This window comes from Bos mutus, chromosome 23 (genome assembly GCF_027580195.1).
Source record: "Bos mutus isolate GX-2022 chromosome 23, NWIPB_WYAK_1.1, whole genome shotgun sequence".
Lineage (NCBI taxonomy): Eukaryota > Metazoa > Chordata > Mammalia > Artiodactyla > Bovidae > Bos > Bos mutus.
This window is the reverse complement of record NC_091639.1, coordinates 3,505,767-3,524,817: the sequence shown is the minus strand read 5'-3', so window position 1 is coordinate 3,524,817 and position 19,051 is coordinate 3,505,767. Positions and strand designations below refer to the sequence as shown.

Genomic DNA, 19,051 nt, shown 5'->3' with positions numbered 1-19,051 from the left:
TCTCGCTCTCTCTCTCCCCACTGGCTCCTCCTCCGTAGACACGACACTCCCTCCTAATGGAAAATAATCAGAACAATCTTCCCGTGTTGCGCTGTTCTCCAGGCACTGGCCTGTCTTCTCGTCTGCCACTTACAACCCGAATCACTCTTGGTATAGAACTCAACTCAGCGCATCTCCCCACCCACACCCTCCCCATCTGGCCTTTTCCTCCTCACTCCCCTCCGTCAACAGTGAAGACGCCAGTGGCTCCCTCCTTGTCAAATCCGGAGTGTCACCTGTGTATATAAAGATGCCTCTTGGGTTTCATCCTTAGGGTTTCTCACAGGCCCTGAGTCCATCATCTCCCAAACGAACCTGTCACCCACCTAGCACCCCGCCCCTGCCCCCAACACAAACCTTCTCTTCCTCCTCCAGTGGTCTTGGTAAACGGAACCATCATGCTCCCTGGAAACTGGGAAGCTTCCTCACAGGCACAGTCCCTTCCTGACCATTCCTCTCCTTCTCTACAGTAATGGGGAGCTCAGTCCCCAGTCCTCGCCTAGCTCTCTCAAGTACAGATTTGCAGATTTAACTGACCTAAGGATAAATCCCAAATATTTAACTCGGGATAAAAGGATCTCGCAATCTCATTCTCACTAAACCATAGCTCGGTGCTTCAAAGTGTGGATCCTGTAGCTGTAACTCGCTGTGTGACCTCAGGCAAGATTCTTAATCTCTCTGTGCTTCTGTTCCGCCCGTTGTAAACAGGGGTTAATAATAACAGCACCTTTCTCCTGGCATGCTGGGTACATCAGGTGTGCTCATGTACACAGAGGCTTTAACACAGTGCTGGGCGCACAGGAAGTGCTGTGTGTACTTGTCAGTCTTGTCACGCACTGCCCACCACTACCTGCCAACCCCTCTTCCCCCAGATACGCAAACACGCTATCCACCCACCACAACGAACAGCATACAGATCGCCAAACACTCCGTGCCTCCACAACTTGGCTCTTAGTCCTTTTTTGACCTGCCGAGCTCTCATTTGTCTGGGGGACTCAGCTCAAGCATCACTTCGGCCGTGAAGTTGTCCCTCCTGCACCCAGGGCTTCCCCACTAAGACCCCATTGACCCCACTGAACTTCCCCTCAGTCAATTATTGTTAAAGTCAGAGAGTTACCGTGTTTGAGCGCTCATCCTACGCCAGGTCTTGTTCCAAGTGCCTTAAGCTTCACAGAGAACCTGTGAAATGCTCTAACGGTTGGCTTCTGTGTTTGTCTGTCCTCCCTGATCATGGGGTTCCTTACGGACGGGAACCTGTGCTCTGATCAGGGTGGGGGTCCAGCATGGTGCCTGGTGCAGGACGTGTGTGTGTGTGCACGCACGCGTGTGTTCAGTCGCTCAGTCGTGTCCGACTCTGTGACCCCATGGACTCCAGCCAGCCAGGTCCCTCTGTCCACGGGATTCCTCAGGCAAGAATACTGGTGCAGGCTCTTCTTAACCCAGGGATCAGACCAGGGTCTTTTGTGTTTGCTGCATTGGCAGCAGGATTCTTTACCGCTGGCTCCACCTGGGAAGCCAGTGCACGGTGGGTGATGCGTAGTTAAATAAATGCTTCTGAGCTGAGTCAATCAAAGATGAGCGGGACTCGGAGAAGGATGGGAACGTGCACGAATCCCTGACGTTGAAGGACACTGAGGGTAGGAAGGCTGGTAGCTGGATCCGAAATTCATCAGTGCTATAAACAGAGATGGCTGTAATTGCCTCACGCCACCGCTAAACTGCTATTACTATCTGAATATTTGCTGTAGTGTGACAGGTTAATGTGCTCTCATTTGTTCCCGTAGCGTCGTATAATTTCAGGTCTTCCCAAGGACATAATCATGCGATTCCTGATGATAGCTTATCCCGTGTCCTCGCTTCACGGGTCCCATGCTAAGTCTGAAAGTCTTGCAGGGCCCTGAGCTCATGGGTCGCTCACCTTTGACAAAACGTAGAGAGACACACACCTCGGCAACCTTTTTTTCTTGTTGGACAGGAAATGGAAATTCAGCACAATGTTATAGTTTCTAGGCTGATAGTCTAAGCCCGTAAACAAAAGCATTTTATTGCTTAATTGTTACAAAAGGCTGTGCTTTTTATAAGTCTTATATATATGTATATGGAATTCAAAGATATATGTGTTTCGATTTTAATTAACTTGTCTTCTCTCCCATATCTCTTGAGGCCATAGTAAATTCTGTTTCACTAGGCAGCAGGCAATGGGTAAGATTGAAACTGTTTAAGGCATTGATTAGACCCTCTCTGGGTGGCCTTGAAGCTGGGGGGACAGCCATGTGCCACCATGCGAGTGCCCCCAGGGGTACCAGTGGAAACAGACCTGCCCAGGAAACTTGCATCCAGATCCTCAGTATGTCTCTGGGAGGCTTCCATTTAGCTTAAGCCATTCCAATAATTTATAGGCTTCCCTGGTGGCTCAGTGGTAAAGAACCTGCCTGCAATGCAGGAGACGAAAGAGACACGGGTTTGATCCCTGGGTTGGGAAGATCCCTTGGAGGAAAAATGGCAACTAGTACAGCAATTATCCTTCAGTAAAAAAAAAATATTAAAAAAAGAAAGAAAGAAAGAAAGAAATGGCAACCCATCCCAGTATTCTTGCTGGGGTTTCCGATTTTTTATAGATAGCATATCCACAGGAATTTTGGTCCCTTTTTGATTTCCTGGAGCACTGACTGTGGCGGGAAGCCTAACTCACTGGGGGGGTGTTTTCTAAGGAATTACCACTGCTGGAATGAAGCCTGGATGACGAGGCCGGACCTTCCCGTTGGGTTTGGAGGTTGGCAAGTCGTGGACAGCACCCCCCAGGAAAACAGCGATGGTAAAGCTGCATCCTCTCTTTATATTCCTGGTCTTTACACTTTGCTATTATGATCGCATCTGATGTGTGGGAAGCACGCCCGCCTGGTGGGAACCAATATCAGCCGTGTGCTTCCTGGACACGCAGCATCGACTGCCCGCCAGTCGGGTTTAATTTCATTTCAGTGGCTGTCTGTGCTCTGATTACTTTGTAACTTTTAGGAGGGAAAAAAAAAGCATAAGACTTAACATATATAATTCATCGACTATTGCTTTGATAAGCAGTTTTGAAGACAAGAGGAAAAGTATCTGTGTAAGCACTTTCACTTGGCTATAAGTATATTTCAGCCCTGCCCGACACACAGCGCCAAGATAGAAGGCGGTGAAGAAAATAAAGAACTCAGAAACTAATTACGGATCATTCTGTAAATCGCCATCTTTTCAGAACCTGACTTCTTTCCAGGTTGTGTGATTTCTTTCAAAGCTTGAGTATGTGAATGCTCATCTTCTAACTTGCAAACTCAGCCTGGCAGCTATGACACCCCCTCACCTCCAGATTTTTCATAAGCCTCCATTTTCCTGTAATATGATGGTAAAAATCAGTGCTATGGGACATTATTTTTATTTCCCCAGGTATTGATGTAAGATATTGATGAATTGGCAATTAGATCTGGAATGCATGAAGTGTTAATAATACATCCTTTGAGGTACAGCCCTCTGTTTCAAAAAACTTACATAACTGTGTCCTGGCCTCTAGTGGATGGAACAGTTCTTAGAGCTGAGATGACCTTCCTGGGTTATAGTCCTCAAATGAGGCTCAAATGGAATTTTCCATTTCTTTCTTTAAAAAAAGATATTGATGTGTGCATATCCAGATATACACAAACATTCATTACATACTCATGAGGGAACATTGTTACAATACTGAGTTTTGAGAGAAAGTTCAACACTTCCTGGTGTTCTGGATTAAATGTCATGACGAGGTATCTGAGTGACTAATGACAGCTAGCCTCTTAGTAACAAGAGAGAGAGCTGACTAAAATGCAAAATATTTTGTAAAAGTCAGCGTGGGCCTGCTAACCTCCCAAAAGCACACGGTCCGTGTAGCGTGGCTAGTGTCCAGATTCTCCGGTTAAACTTGACATATGTCCACAGTGTCCAAAAATGAAAACAAATAAGCACCACAAGTCCTGGGACATGTCACCATTTCCAGCACTCCAGATGCCACTTCTAATAGGATAAGCCCTGTGTCAGCCGACTGCTCGGCCCCCACACGCCTGAGGCTGTTTATAGTTGGAAGAGTAGATGCAGGAATGGTGTGCCCTCTGCTCTTTTCGTGACTTTGGTTTGGGGCTTGCAGAAGCATTTCCACCATGTCCCTCCCTGTTGATGGTGCATGCGGGTGACACCCTCTCTGGCCATGGAAAGAACTGGGACCGCATTGATGATGACCTTGAGGAGCGGTTGCCCCTGCAGCCCGCTGAGGGCTGTGACCTGTATGCGGACCAGTTCTGTAACTGGAAAGACTCAAAGATGGGGAACTCACACTCTCCTTTCTCTGTGTGGTCCAGGGATGTATCGGTGCGGCCCCGCCTCTGTTCAAGCCATCAAGCATGGCCACGTCTGCTTCCAGTTTGATGCACCCTTTGTTTTTGCAGAGGTAAGTGGAGAGCTGCGGGAAAGAGCCTCCTTCCTCCCCAAGCTCTGAACTCATCAGAGAATAAGGCACTGGGCTGTTGGGTCTCAATTTCCCAGGAACATGGTGTGTGCTTCATGTTTACAAAGTTAAACGTGGCAGACATCGTTCTAACCTCCGGGTGCCACATGCTAAAGGCAGTTCTTAACGTTTTTCTCCCCTTGATGTTCTGAGATTTCCCCGCCTGAAAGCAATTGCTTTAGTCACCTTAGCTTAGGTCTCTGTACCCAGGAAGTAGGTACCAACTGCTCCCAAGAAATTAAGTGACTAAGTGAATCACTCAACTAAAAATTGGTGGAGACCATCGATGAACTGACACGGGAGAGTGCCCTACTGCACTCTGAGACTAGCCCAGTGGCCCACACAACATAAAATCCAAACACACCCCAACTGTAATCTTAGTCTGGAAACTCCAGTCCATTTCCTGCTATTCCAAGCCATCCTCTGCCGGAGGGGACAGAGTAAGCTGTTACAATACGGATGGGAGAAAACAGATCTGGAACACAGCTCACTGACAGGTGGCTGGGGACGCTTTGGGAAGAGGCTGAAATTCTGGAAGAACTGGGTGGAGGCTGGAAGCAGAGAGGGCAGTTCAAAGGTGCTCCAAAGGGAGCTCTGAAAGTCAGAGTAAATGTAAGAAGTACCAGGTAATGGAGAAGGCCAGGTGGGAGGCTGCTGGGGGCAAGGGGGAGGAGCAGAGAAACAAGAGAGGTTGACAGGCAGGACTTACCCCGGGTATGATTTCACCAGTAAACGCGGTGAAATAATGTCTATCACTAGGTAATCGCTTTGCCTACCTTTTGATGCTCTCAGCAACCCTTTAAAATGGGTGTTGTAGTTCTTCCCGTTTTACAGAAAAGTGAGGCAAACAGTGATTAAAGAACCTTTCTGTGATCATCTAACCAATAAAGACTAGTGGTGAGATTTAAAGCCAGATGAGCGAGCACCAGGTTCAATCCTTGGGGTGGGAAGATCCCCTGGAGAAGGAGGTGGCAACCCATCCAGTATTCTTGCCTGGAAAACTCCATGGACAGAGGAGCCTGGCAGGCTACAGTCCATAGGGTCGCAAAAAGTCAGAAGCGACTGAACGAAGGAACACACACGTAGGCACCCAACCTCACGCTAGTAACCACCACATTCTGCTCCTGTTTCAGAAGGAATACGTATGTATTATTAGCGCGCATCTAGCACTGTGGGAATTCAGAAGCCCGAGTCCTTAAGAAACTTGATTCCAGATGGAGGTAGTGGTACATAAACACAGCAACATTTAAAAAACGACGATGCAAGTGTTGATGGAACCAAAGGTCAAACGAGCGATGTAGGTGATAAATGACTGGCATTTATGTTAATCGAGAGCTATGAGCTCGGGCTGCGGCAGGACAGCAGAGGCCACCAGACCCTGTCCTGGGAGAGAGGGTGACCGGGAACAGACACGGGCACAGCTGTGCGACGGCCACAGCAGGTCCAGCAGAGCATCACAGAGCCCACGAGGGGAGGGCCGGGGACGCTCCCTGGAGGGAGTGGAGCCCAAACCGAGTCTGGACGCGTGACTAGTAGTTATTCAGCTTTCCTGGGGGCTCAGTGGTATCCACCTGCAATGCAGGAGATATGGGTTCGATCCCTGGGTCAGGAAGAGCCTCTGGAGAAGGAAATGGCAACCCACTCCAGTATTCTTGCTTGGGAAATCTCATGGACAGAGGAGCGTGGTGGGCTTTACAGTCCATGGGGTCGTAAAACTGAGTGACTGAGCACGAGCAGACAAGACAGTACTCAGGCGAAAGAGGTAAGACAAAAAAAGCCAGAGGAAGGGAGAAACTTCAGACAGAGGAGAAAACTTGAGCTTCCAAAAGGTACATGCAGACAATTAAAAACTGTTCAGGAGCTTGCCTGGCAGTCCAGTGGTTAAGACTCGGAGCTTCCAGTGCGAGGGGGTGTGAGTCTGATCCTTGGTCAGGCAGCTAAGATCCCACATGCCCTGCAGCATGGCCAAGAAAACATACACAATGAATAAATAAAAATGAAAACCACCGAGGCTCACAAACAGGGATGTGTTGGGAGGTGTCAGATGATGACAGCTGAAGAACCAAGACGTGGGATGTTCTGACCTGAGAGTGGACACGAGAGGCTTCCCAAGGGGAAGGAAAAGGAACGGAGCCTGTTCAGCCCAGGCTGGAGGGGAAGGCCTCTGGGCAGAAGCCCGGGGCAGCTGTGACTTCACTCCTCTCCTGAACCAGGTGAAGGACGACAGGCAGAGGAGAAGGCCAGCTTGGGAAATGTCTCAGAAATAAAATAAGAATAAACACGCAGACCCCAAGACCGAACATGTGAGTTACATGAAAGGGACAATGCCTCCTCCGCTGTACCTGCTGTCGCAGTTTCTAGAAGCCTTGGGAGAACAGGCAGACTGTATTCGGAATTTTCACCTGCTGGATTTCATTTTGAGATTTCAAGATTTGTGCGTTCCTCCCCAACTGCCATCTGATCGTTTCTGATGCCACGAGGACTTCTTAACGGGAGATCATTCTAAAACTCACCAAGCCTTGCTTTTGTAGTTTTATTATGCTTTGTTGCCGCGGAGGAGAGAGGAACAGACTCCCTCCAGGAGCAAAACGCCTAATAGCTGCTAATGCAAACGCTTTCCGCTGTTATTAAATATAGATCGGGGTGTTGTGAGTGTCATCGGGACCTGCAGATGGTAATGACTCCTCTGCCACTCGATGCAGACTTGTCTGACAGAGCATGGGATTTGTTGCTTTGGTTTGGGCTGGGCTCTGGGGCTGAGCCCTTTGTAAGAGATGCTCCAATGGCTTAAAAGTACGTGAGGAGTGAGCACACTTTCTTCTCAAGGGTCCTGAAGCAGGGCTCCATGGGGGGCGAAGTCTGTGACTTTAATGAGCGTCTGCATGGCTCAGGTCCCAGACCACTGTGCTCGCCTCTTCCCGCCTCCTTGCTGCGTCAGCCTGCTTCCCGCCACCCCCACTATGTCAGCCAGAACGTGCCTGTTCTCGCCTCCCAGCAGGCTGACTTTCTTGGTCACTCTTGACTCATTTCCGGGCCGGATCAGGCCTCATGCTCGCAGACTGGCTTTTGGTTCCCTCCCTGAGTGAAAGCAGAAGCCGAGACAGGAAGCGCCCACCGCTGCGCTTTTCCCGTCTCCAGATTCCTTCCTGGGATCCGGGCTTCTTTCTCTGCCCTCCTCCATCCTCTTGCCCTCAGGCCTGTGGTGGGCTGCTTCGGCCTGCTCTGGAGGTTCCCAAAGAGAGGAGAGGTCTCAGCGTCGGGGGCTCCCTTCCCGGTTCCCGGGTCACTAAGCACTCAGGAGCTGCTGCTTCTCTTCTGTCTCAGCTTCTTCTAACTCTTGTCCTCTTCACATCATCCCGCCAAACTCACACACTCACACACACACACACACTCACACACACACACACTCACACATACTCTCTCACACGCACACACTCACACATACTCTCTCACACTCACACACACACACACACACTCTCACACACACTCACACATACTCTCTCACACGCACACTCACACACACACACACTCACACACACTCTCACACGATTCACATGCTCGCACACTTATACTCACACACAGACACACTCACACATACTTTCACACATGCACACGCTCACACACTACAAACACTCAGACATTCACACACTCACACTCTCACAGACACACACTCTCTCACACAGACACACACTCACACACACTCATACACAGACACACTCACACATACTCTCACACACACACACATACTCTCACACACATTCACATGCTCGCACACTTACACACACAGAGACACATTCACACACACACACAGACACACATTCACACATACTCTTACACACTCACACTCACACATACTCTCTCACACACATTCACATGCTTGCACACTCACACACACTCACACACAGAGACACAGTCACACACTTTCACACACGCACACACAGATACACACAGACACACATACTCTCACACACACACTCACACAGACACACACACACACATTCACATGCTTGTACACTTACACGCACACATTTACACACACACTCTCTCTCACACGCACACACATATACTCTCTCATACACATTCATATGCTTGCACACTTACACACACTCACACACAGAGAGAGACACATTCACACACTTTCACACACATGCACACACAGATACACACAGACACACATACTCTCACACACATACTCACACAGACACACTCACACACATTCACATGCTTGCACACTTACACGCACACACACTTACACACACACACTCTCTCACACGCACACACACATACTCTCTCATACACATTCACATGCTTGCATACTTACACACACTCACAGACACACACAGACACACTCATACTTTCACACATTTATATGCTTGCACACTTACACACACTCACACACAGACACACACTTACACACACTCTCACACGCACACATACATACTCTTTCTCACACACACACTCATACATACTCTCTCACACACACAGACACACATACTCACACACACACACTCACAGATACACACTCACACACACTCACACACACACACTCACACATACCCTCTCTCACACACACACTCATACTCTCACACACTCACACATACTCTCACACACATTCACATGCTCACACTTACACACACACACATTCACAAACTCTCACACACAGTCACACATAGACACACACACACACAGACACACACTCTCACACACATTCACATGCTCACACTTACACACACACACATTCACAAACTCTCACACACAGTCACACATAGACACACACACACACAGACACACACTCTCACACACACACAGAGACACATTCACACATACTCTCACACACAGAGTTTCTCACACACACACAGACACTCTCACACACTCACACACACAAAGACACACTCTCACACACCCACAGACACACTCACACACCCACTCACACACAGAGACACATCCACACATACTCTCACACACACTCACACAGACATACAGTTTCTCACACACACACATACACACACACACTCACACACACACTCTATCACACACTCACACACAGACACACTCTCACACACACACTCACACATATACATACACACACATTCACATGCTCGCACACTTACACACACACAGACACATTCACAATACTCTCACACACACTCACACACTCTCACATAGACACACACACTCTTCCACACATACACAGACACACAGTTTCTCACACACTCACACACACACACAGACACATTGACATATACTCTGTCACACACTCACACTCACACACAGACACACACACTCTCTCACACACAGACGCACACACACTCACACACTCACACACAGACACACTGTCTCACACACTCACACACAGGCACACCTTCCCTCCTGGCACTGAGCTGGTTCTTGCAGCAGAAGGGATGGGCCCCTTGGGGTCGCCGTTGCTGCCCCATGGCTCCAGCAGCCGCACCCTCCCTAGTCTGGGGTCGGCAGTTCTCTGGACTCAAACTGCCCACCAGCTCCTCTGCCGATTCTTTGGTCTCAGTCCAAGGTTGTTTATTTCTCTGCCAGTTATTAGATGCCAGTTATTATTATTAGTCCATTTGGGGATACCTCAAAATAATTCACCCATTCATTCAAATCACATATAAAACTCTGGAATCATCTTGGTTTCTCTTTCTAACCTCCCCTAAGCATTTTGCCAGAAATACCTTCCAATTATCCCAGATCCATTCATGCCTGCGCCTCCATCATGACCTTCTGAGCTCTGCACAGCTCTGAGATCTGGGACATCACGTCCTAAGTCATTTCTTCCTCCTTGCTTGCCCCTCTCCAGTTTACTCTCCACAGAGCAGCCAGAATTACCCTCTAAAATGTAAATAAAAACATGCCACTCCCCTGCCCCAAACCTTTGAATGCCCATCACCTTTACGATTAAGCATAAATCTTTTCAAGATTCTGTGTGATCTGGCCCCTGGTTTCCCCTCCGCCCCCATCCCTTGCTCATTTCTCTCCGGCCACATAGACCCCCGTGCTCTTCTGGAAACATCGAACACATTCTTTTGTCAGTCTTTACACAGACCGTTCCTTTGGCCATGAAAGCTCTTGTCCCCCCGCTCCCTCTCTTTGCATGTTCTGCACCCTCGCTGCATCCAGGTCTATGCCCAGCCCACCTCCACAAAGAGACCTCCACTCCCCGCATCTCCCACACGAAGCGTCCCTACCCGTCCCGCTGTTTCTGTTCTTCTCTGACTTAGTGTTATCATTTCCCTCCCTTCTATAACATAAGTTCCTCGGAGATAGGGTCTGCTGGACTCTCATCGCTGAAAGCAGGTCCTGGCACACAGAAGCCACCAGTAAACACATGAGTGAATAATAGAAACAAGAGCGTGTGCACGGCGCACTGCTGAGAAGAGGATCTCAGCGAGACGGGGGCCGGATGGCACCTTCACACACGGGCAGTCCTGGTGCGAGATGAGCTCACGTATGAGCCACAGGGCACACACACAGGAGCCCCTACGGGATGAAGGAAGGCAAGCACAGGGTGGACGTCTGGCGTTGTGCCAGGAAAGCTCCCAGACAGGCAGGCATCCACTGCCCCCAACCCTGTGAGCCCTGGGAGCAGCACCGCCTGTGATGCAGCCTCCTCCACTGGGAACAAACAGAGCAGACTCTGTCCTAGGTCCTGAAAACAAGGGCCTCCGCTGGGAGCGGTGAGCAGTGGACACACGCTCACAGCCCGTGGGCACGGGCGGGAGTTTGCAGAGGGGCCCCTCTAGCCTGAGGACCCGGCCCACCCTAGCTGAGCCCCCCAGGGTGCTGAAACATCCAAACACATCCTCGTATTGGTCTTACACACACTGCTCCTCCTACTAGGAAAGTCAAGTGTTAGTCACTCAGTCATGTCTGACTCTTCCAGACCCCAGGCTGATAGATATAGATATATAGATATCTAGATAGATATCTAGATATATAGCCTGCCAGGCTCCTCTGTCCATGGAATTTTCCAGGCAAGAATACTGGAGTGGGTAACCATTTCCTTCTCCAGGGGATCTTCCTGACCCAGGGATCAAACCCAGGTCTCCTGCATTGCAGGCAGATGCTTTACCATCTGAGCCACCAGGAAAGCTCTCCCATTATTCCCCACTCCACTTTGGAAGTGCCTGTGTTGTGTGACCATCGCCTTTCAAATCTATGTGCAGGACTAGATGGTCTCTAAGACTCCTTTCCACTCAGAAGAAATTAAACATAGGACGTTCACAGGTGGTTCTGATCTACTTGCCAACCTTGCAAGGAAGGTGTAATTAAACCCAGGCTCAGAGACGTTCAGTAACTTGCCCGAAATCACACAGCCTAGGTCCAATATTTCTTCCACTTGTGACTGTCCTACCATGCAGATGCAACTGGTCTTGGACAAACTTTCTAGGCTCCTCGGTGCTTCTCATATGCAGTCAGGATGGAGAGCCATCACACTAGTGGCTAAAACTGAGAAGAAAGCTTGCACACGTCTCCTGGAAAGAATCGTTTCCCTCCAACACACCCCCTCCCTACATGTGCAGAAGTCACTTCGTGTGTGTGTTTCTCCTCTCCTCTTCCCACAAGGGACAATGTGGTGGGCCGGCCTGAGGTTTCAGCTGATATAATCACTGCTGACCATGACTTCAGCCACAAAATTAAAAGATGCTTGCTCCTTGGGAGGAAAACTATGACATAGGCTTTTTACAGACAGTGTATTAAAAGGCAGAGACATTACATTGCTGACAAAGGTCCATATAGTCAAAGCTGTGATTTTTCCCATAGTCATGTACAAATGTGAAAGTTGGACTATAAAGAAGGCTGAGCACCAAAGAATTGATGCTTTTGAACTGTGGTGCTGGAGAAGACTCTTGAGAGTCCCTTGAACAGCAAGGAGATTAAGCCAGTCAATCCCAAAGGAAATCAACCCTGAATATTCATTGGAAGGACTGATGGTGAAGCTGAAGCTCCAATACTTTGGCTGCTTGATGGGAAGAGCCTACTCATTGGCAAAGACCCTGATGCTGGGAACGTTTGAAGGCAAGCAAGAGATGGTGAAAGACGGGGAAGCCTGGTGTGTTGCAGTCCATGGGGTTGCAAAGAGTTGGACATGACTTAGCGACTGAACAACAATGAAAAATTTCCTAAGCTTTGCTCAAGGGAAGACAAGGATCTAGCCACTTCCACGTGCAGCCTTGTCTCCCTGGAAAACTGGAAGCGGCCGTGAGGGCTGTTTATTAAGAAGGGCTTTGTCGTCATTGTTGCTGTCACTTGCACTGAGGAGGGAGCGGTCTGTGCCTGCGTGGCCTCCTCCAGAGGAACCTTGAAGCTCTCAGGAAGCGCATTGAAAGTTTCCTTCAACTTTTTTGCCCAAAATGAGAAATACTCCTCAGGTGTCTGCTCTGTCTGCTCCCGTCCTGATTCCTGATTCAACATTTAGTCTTTCACACCATGTCCCGAGTACCGCCAAGCCCTGGGCACCGCACAGAGGAGCAGGGCCCATGCCTTCATCCTCAGAAACCTGAGGCAGTGCAGGACCACCTGGACCCCAGCCTGGGACCCCCACTGCGTGGTGCGGTGGTCCTTGGGGGTCAGGCAGGAGAGGCGGTGTCCTGTGATAATCCAGCGAACAAATATGGGCCACCCAGCAGGAAGGTCAGGCTGTGTGCTCAGACCACCCTGGGTGAAGATCAGGGCCTGTGCGATGCCCACCCAGAGGAAGAGTCGGGGCGTGTGCCGTGGGCTTGCACCTGCCCACGTCTGCACTTCTTCTCCACCACCTCCCCACCCTGTGAGCACAAACACTCTGCTGACCCTCTGGCTCGTAGTGCCTCATCCATAAAACAGAGATAATAGTACCTACTCGCAGGATTGTTGTGGTGGGGTTTAAATTAAATCATTTAAAACGTCCTGAAACATTATGGGTCAATAAATGTTGATTGTTTACCTTCCCCTGAGCAGAAGTCAGACTTCTTGTAAATTCAGAAATTTGTGAGAAAGTAGAGAAAAGTTGCCCTCTTAACCTCATCAAGTTTTCCCAGCACCTGGTAATGATCGTTGCATTTTACTTGATTTTGATGTTTACTAATCTAGGTGAGAATCATATCCACATAGATTTTACCTCGCTCAGTCCCAAAGTGTTCCTATGAAACTGGCAGAGCAAGTGTAATTATTTTCATTTTCTGGAAGCAGGAATGAGGTTCCGAGGATAAGGTGTGTACTTTTTAACAGCGCACACCCAAGATCAGAGCCCACGTTCTCTGCAGTTGATCCCATGCATTGTAGCTGCTGGTCTCTCGGCCTATCACGGGCTTCCTTCTCTCCATTTATTTAATTATTTTAAGCTTTAATGGGGTAAAATTGATATTCAGAATGCAGACATTTAGTGTATACATCTTGATGGGTTTGAACATATGCATATACCCGGAAAAAAAAAATTTCCCAGAAGCCACACAGCAGACTGCCTCTTCTCTCTAGAAGTAGGTCACTCTGTTACTGTCAGCTTAAAAGAAGCTTGAGAAAGAGAGTAATAGACAGGGTGCTTTCCATTCTGCCTTAGGAGGTAGAATTTGCCAGCAAGAAAAAGGAATGAAAGAAATGGTTGGTGCTTGAATGACTTAGCATGGTGGATAATGTCATCTGCAGGGCTCTTAGACGCTACACTATTGAGAGTTAGAGGTTTTGGGGACAAGGACATTTGACGATGGCTAACGGCCTCCTCTCCCGTTTTTAGGTCAACAGTGACCTTGTTTACGTTACAGCTAAGAAAGATGGCACTCATGTGGTTGAAGCCCTTGATACCACCCACATTGGGAAGTTAATTGTGACCAAAGAAATTGGAGGAGATGGCATGAAGGACATCACGGACACCTACAAATTCCAGGAAGGTAAGCGGCTGCAGCCGCATGAGGTCTCTGTCCGAGTCACTGTGAGAGTCGCTGTCACCGTGAAACACGTTCCGGAGGAGGCGTGGCCTTCCGTGGCATCCGAAAGTTAGAACTCGAGCAGCTACGCCTCGCACCACAATTCTCCATTTCGTTTTAGTTTTACTTGTTTGTTGGCTTTGAGCAGAATTCCCCTTTACATGGCTTCTGAAATAATTGGTTTAAAGTCGCATCTATTTTAACAGAATATAGAATGCGTTCTTATTCATAAAAATATGAAAGAATCTTAATTTTAATCTTAATAGAAAAAAATTACACAACTAATGTAATTTTAGTTCAATGATGAATTTTAAATAACTATTCACAGTTGTTTGCTCTTGATGTTGTTTAGTCGCTAAGTCATGTCTGACTCTTTGCGACCCCATGGACTGTAGCCCACCGGACTCCTCTGTCCATGGGATTCTCCAGGCAAGAAGACTGGAGTGAGTAGCCATTTCCTTCTCCAGGGGATCTTCCCGACCCAGGGATGGAACCCATGTCTCCTGCATTGTCAGGCAGATTCTTTACCACTGACCCACCTGGGAAGCCCTCACATTTGTTTAGAACCTTGTGAGCTTTTTTCATATGCATTGTTCCATTGACTTGGAAATTCCTTGATAGGAAGTATAGGGAATATAAATGGAGGTAGATAATATAAAATGAATAGGACATGACAACTTCACTGGTTCAGGCCAATTAGGTTGAAGTCCTGCTTCAACCATAAAACAACGCTAAGGTGGTTTTGTTCACCTTTGGAGTGTGGAGTGTTTCATGCAGCGCTGCTGAGTTCAGCCCCATCTCAGTCACTGCTGAGTGTCTACTGTCCGCCTGAAGCTGGTTTTGTGCTGGGCATCCCCACAGTGAGAAGGACCCACTTTCTGTTTCCGGACAAGCGATAGGTTCATTCTGCTGAAGGGGCTTTGAAAACAAAAAGGGACGCTCAGTCCAACCAGGAGATTCAGAAAAAGCAAAGCATGATCAGAGAAGTCACAGACCTCAGTTAAAGGAAACTGGACTCAGGCTTCTAGGAGATGGGAACATGATAAAGGCATGGGGTGTGAAGCAGCAAGTGTGTTTAGGGTCCTGCAGGTAAAGAATCCACCCACAGTGCAGGAGACTCGGATTCGATCCCTGGGTCAGGAAGATCCCCTGGAGAAGGAAATGGCCACCCATGCCAGTATTCTTGCCTGGAAAATCTTATGGACAGAGGAGCGTGGCGGGCCACAGTCCATGGGGCTGCAAAAGAGTCGACATGACTTAGCAACTGAACAACAAGGCATTACTAATGCACCAGGCTCCGAGCACCCAGAGGCTGGAGTGAAAGTTCCCCAAGGTCGGTCGTGGACAGGAGGTGAAGGAGCTTTGGGGGTCTTGATGGGGACATGGAATATATGTTACAAATGATTCACCACCAGAGCTTCTTAGGAATGGCATTTATTTTAGTGAATGGATAAAAAATGAAGAATAATTAGCATACACCTAAATATTCATCAGTATTCCTGAAATGCTGAGTGCAGAATGCATTTTAAATATTTTAGATCTGCTCCCTACTCTTGTTTACAAAAGCAATTTGCACTATAAAGAGAAAGTTTGCTGAATTGAGAACTCTTCTGCATAGCATTAGAGATTCAGGATTTGTGTCACCTGATGCCATGAAACTGTGCTGTGCTCCTGAAATGGTTGGTTCTTCTCTTCCTTGGCTTTCATTCACTGCACGACAGATACAAAAGACTTCTTTTCTTTTTGACTTTTTTTCCCTAAAAAGAGTGTTTTTAAAAAACATAAACACAGTGAAACAGAACAGATGAGCAATGCCCTTTTGTGACAGAGTGTCAGGCGAAAAGGTTTGGAAAGGAAAAGCAGCCCACGAAAGAAGGGAAAGAAACCGGCTGCAACATCCACTCATGCATTCATTCATCCTTCCAACAAGTTGCTGTTAGCCACCCGCCGCATTCCCAACACTGTCCACCTGGAGACTCCCACAGCCTGCCTCGCCATCTAAGGGAGAGACGGGCAGGCAGTGAGCCCTCAGCTTGCCGGGTGGTGGGTGCCCAGGACAGGGGTGGATGAACAGATGCCCGGGGACCACGGGGACGTTAGCAGTGGACTATATTCCTTGTGTTGTACGTATATCCTTGTAGCTTATTTTACACATAACAGTTTGGACTTGTTAATCCCTGCTCCACGCTGCCCCTCCCCCTCCTTGTTGTCACAAAGCAACAAGTACAGGGAAAAGGAAAGAAGACCAGGTCATGTGTTAGTGAGAGATGAGCGGACCAGGGTCATGGAATTGGGGGGCACCCTGAGAAGCTGACATTTGAGCTGAGATCCAAACGATGAGAAGAGGCTTCGTTAGACATAAAGGGGACTCTCATGACACCCAGGTCATGAGAAGGTGGTTTTGACCTTGGTTCTGAGCCACAGAGGAGCTGTAGGAAATGTGACCTGGCTTTAGATCATTCCTTCAGCCCCCAGTTCATGGCCCTGCGTTATGTGCAACATCAGAGCACAGAACAGAACTGCAGAGAGCAGGCGTTCTGCCCAAGTGGGGGGGCCCTGCGGCTCCTGCCTCCTCCCTGGGCCTGCACTTCCTGGCAACCCCAGCCCGCCTCTCTGCTCATGCGGATGAGCTGGTCCCCAGAGAGAAGCCAGAGCTTCCTCCATCGGTGACCCACAGTCACGGATGTGACTCCAACCGTGAAGTCCCTCCTGTTGCCAGAAGCTTCCACTGCCCCTCCCCGACTCGGTCAGCCCAGCCTTTGCCCATGGAGGCACCTCTCTGCCCATGACCATGCTCCCACTGCTGGTGTTCACCTCCTGCATTCTGCCTAAATGCGTATTTGGTGCCCGTCCAAAGCGATAATCATTAATGCTCTCTGTCTTGGGGAGCTCTTTGCCAGATGCTTTCTGCTAAAATATTTCACTGCACTTTGCTTGTCACAGCCCCCCCTTCCCTTTAGAATTATCTCCCTCTAATCGATTGTAAACATGTGGCCTAGCCAATGCTTGTCCTGGACCAGTTGTTTCTGGCTCATTCTTGTAGTCTTGACAAGCAGGGAAATTGCTAACACACACACACACACACACGGAGAGAAATGCACATTCACTTGGTTGGCAACACCTGTTGGCATTTTCTCTGTCTCTGAAAGGTCCTGGAAGCTTCCGATTCGCATGCACATCCTGCCTCTAAACCACCTACCAACCCTGCCACACAAGGAAAGCGATGGCAGTGACAGCATTGCCCTGCAGAGTCGTTCTGAGGATTAGATGAGACAGTGCGCAGCGCGCACTTGCCAGGACACCCGTCACAGGTGTTGCTGTTCAGCCACTGAGTCGTGCCTGACTCTTTGTGACCCCGCAGACTGCAGCATGCAGACCTCCCTGTCCCTCACCGTCTCCCGGAGTTTGCTCAAGCTCATGCCCATCGAGTTGGTGATGCCATCCAACCATCTCACCCTCTGTTGTCCCCTTCTCCTCCTGCCCTCAATCTTTCCCAGCATCAGGGTCTTTTCCAATGAGTCGGCTCTTCACATCAGGTGGCCAAGGGGTTGGAGCTTCAGCTTCAGCATCGGTCCTTCCAGTGAATATTCAGAGTTGATTTCCTTTAGGATGGACTGATTTGATCTCATTGCAGTCCAAGGGACTCTCAAGAGTCTTCTCCAACACCACAGTTCAAAAGCATCAATTCTTCAACACTCAGCTTCTTCATGGCCCAGCTCTCACATCCATACATGACTACTGGAAAAACCGTAGCTTTGACTAGACGGATCTTTGTCAGCAAAGTGCTGTCTCTGCTACCTATCACAGAGTTAGCTCTTAATGATAACTGTTATCATCATTGACCTCTTCATCTCTGTTGCATTTCATTGTTAGGTAAAGTGGGAGAAAACAGGTTAAAAATTAACGTAACTATAAAAGTCAGCATTTTTATTTCAAAGTGATTCTTCTTTTGCTAGGCACTGGCAGGACTGGCTTTTTTTGGTTTTTTTTTTTTTAGGTTTATATCATTTATTTATTTACTGCATCTTCATTGCTGCACACAGGCTTCTCTAGTTGCAGAGAGCAGGGGCTCCTGTCTTAGTTTCGGCTTCTCCTGTTCCGAAGCGGAGGCTCTAGGCACATGGATTCAGCAGTTGTGGCACATGGGCTTAGTTGCCCCAAGGCACGTGGAGTCCTCCTAACCCAGGGACCGAACTCACGTCTTCTGTACTGGCATGTGAATTCCTATCCACTGAGCCAGCAGGGAAGCCCCAGGATGAGTTTCTACAAGCCAAAGAATTTGCCTCTGCGTCACACAGGCACCAAGATACATCCAGAGGAAGTCAGACAGTAAAGACTACTGAGGAGGGTCAGCCCAGTCGAGAGTCACCAGCAGGGGCTCTGAGCCCCAACTTGTGCCTTCTTAGCTCCCCACGTGCATAGCGCCACTGTTTGATTCTTCCATCTTCCACTTTCTTCCCATCTCTCCTACCACCACCACTTTGGAAACCCTACTTAAGACATTTTCCTAAAAACAGCACACACGTCTCAAACTCTCCCACCAGATACCAAAAGGTGTCCCTCAAAAAAGATGTGTTCGGTG

The 19,051-nt window shown here is 48.7% G+C and overlaps 1 protein-coding gene across 1 annotated transcript in view; it reads left to right on the top strand.

The window, feature by feature from the left end:
- The window catches only part of F13A1 (coagulation factor XIII A chain), a 144,053-nt gene that overhangs the window by 99,631 nt on the left and 25,371 nt on the right, over nucleotides 1–19,051 (top strand). Inside the window, exons 9-11 of the mRNA XM_005891153.3 lie at nucleotides 2,751–2,854; nucleotides 4,404–4,492; nucleotides 14,280–14,433. Of these exons, the coding sequence (XP_005891215.1) occupies nucleotides 2,751–2,854; nucleotides 4,404–4,492; nucleotides 14,280–14,433 (347 nt within the window). The remainder of the gene's footprint in view (nucleotides 1–2,750; nucleotides 2,855–4,403; nucleotides 4,493–14,279; nucleotides 14,434–19,051) is intronic.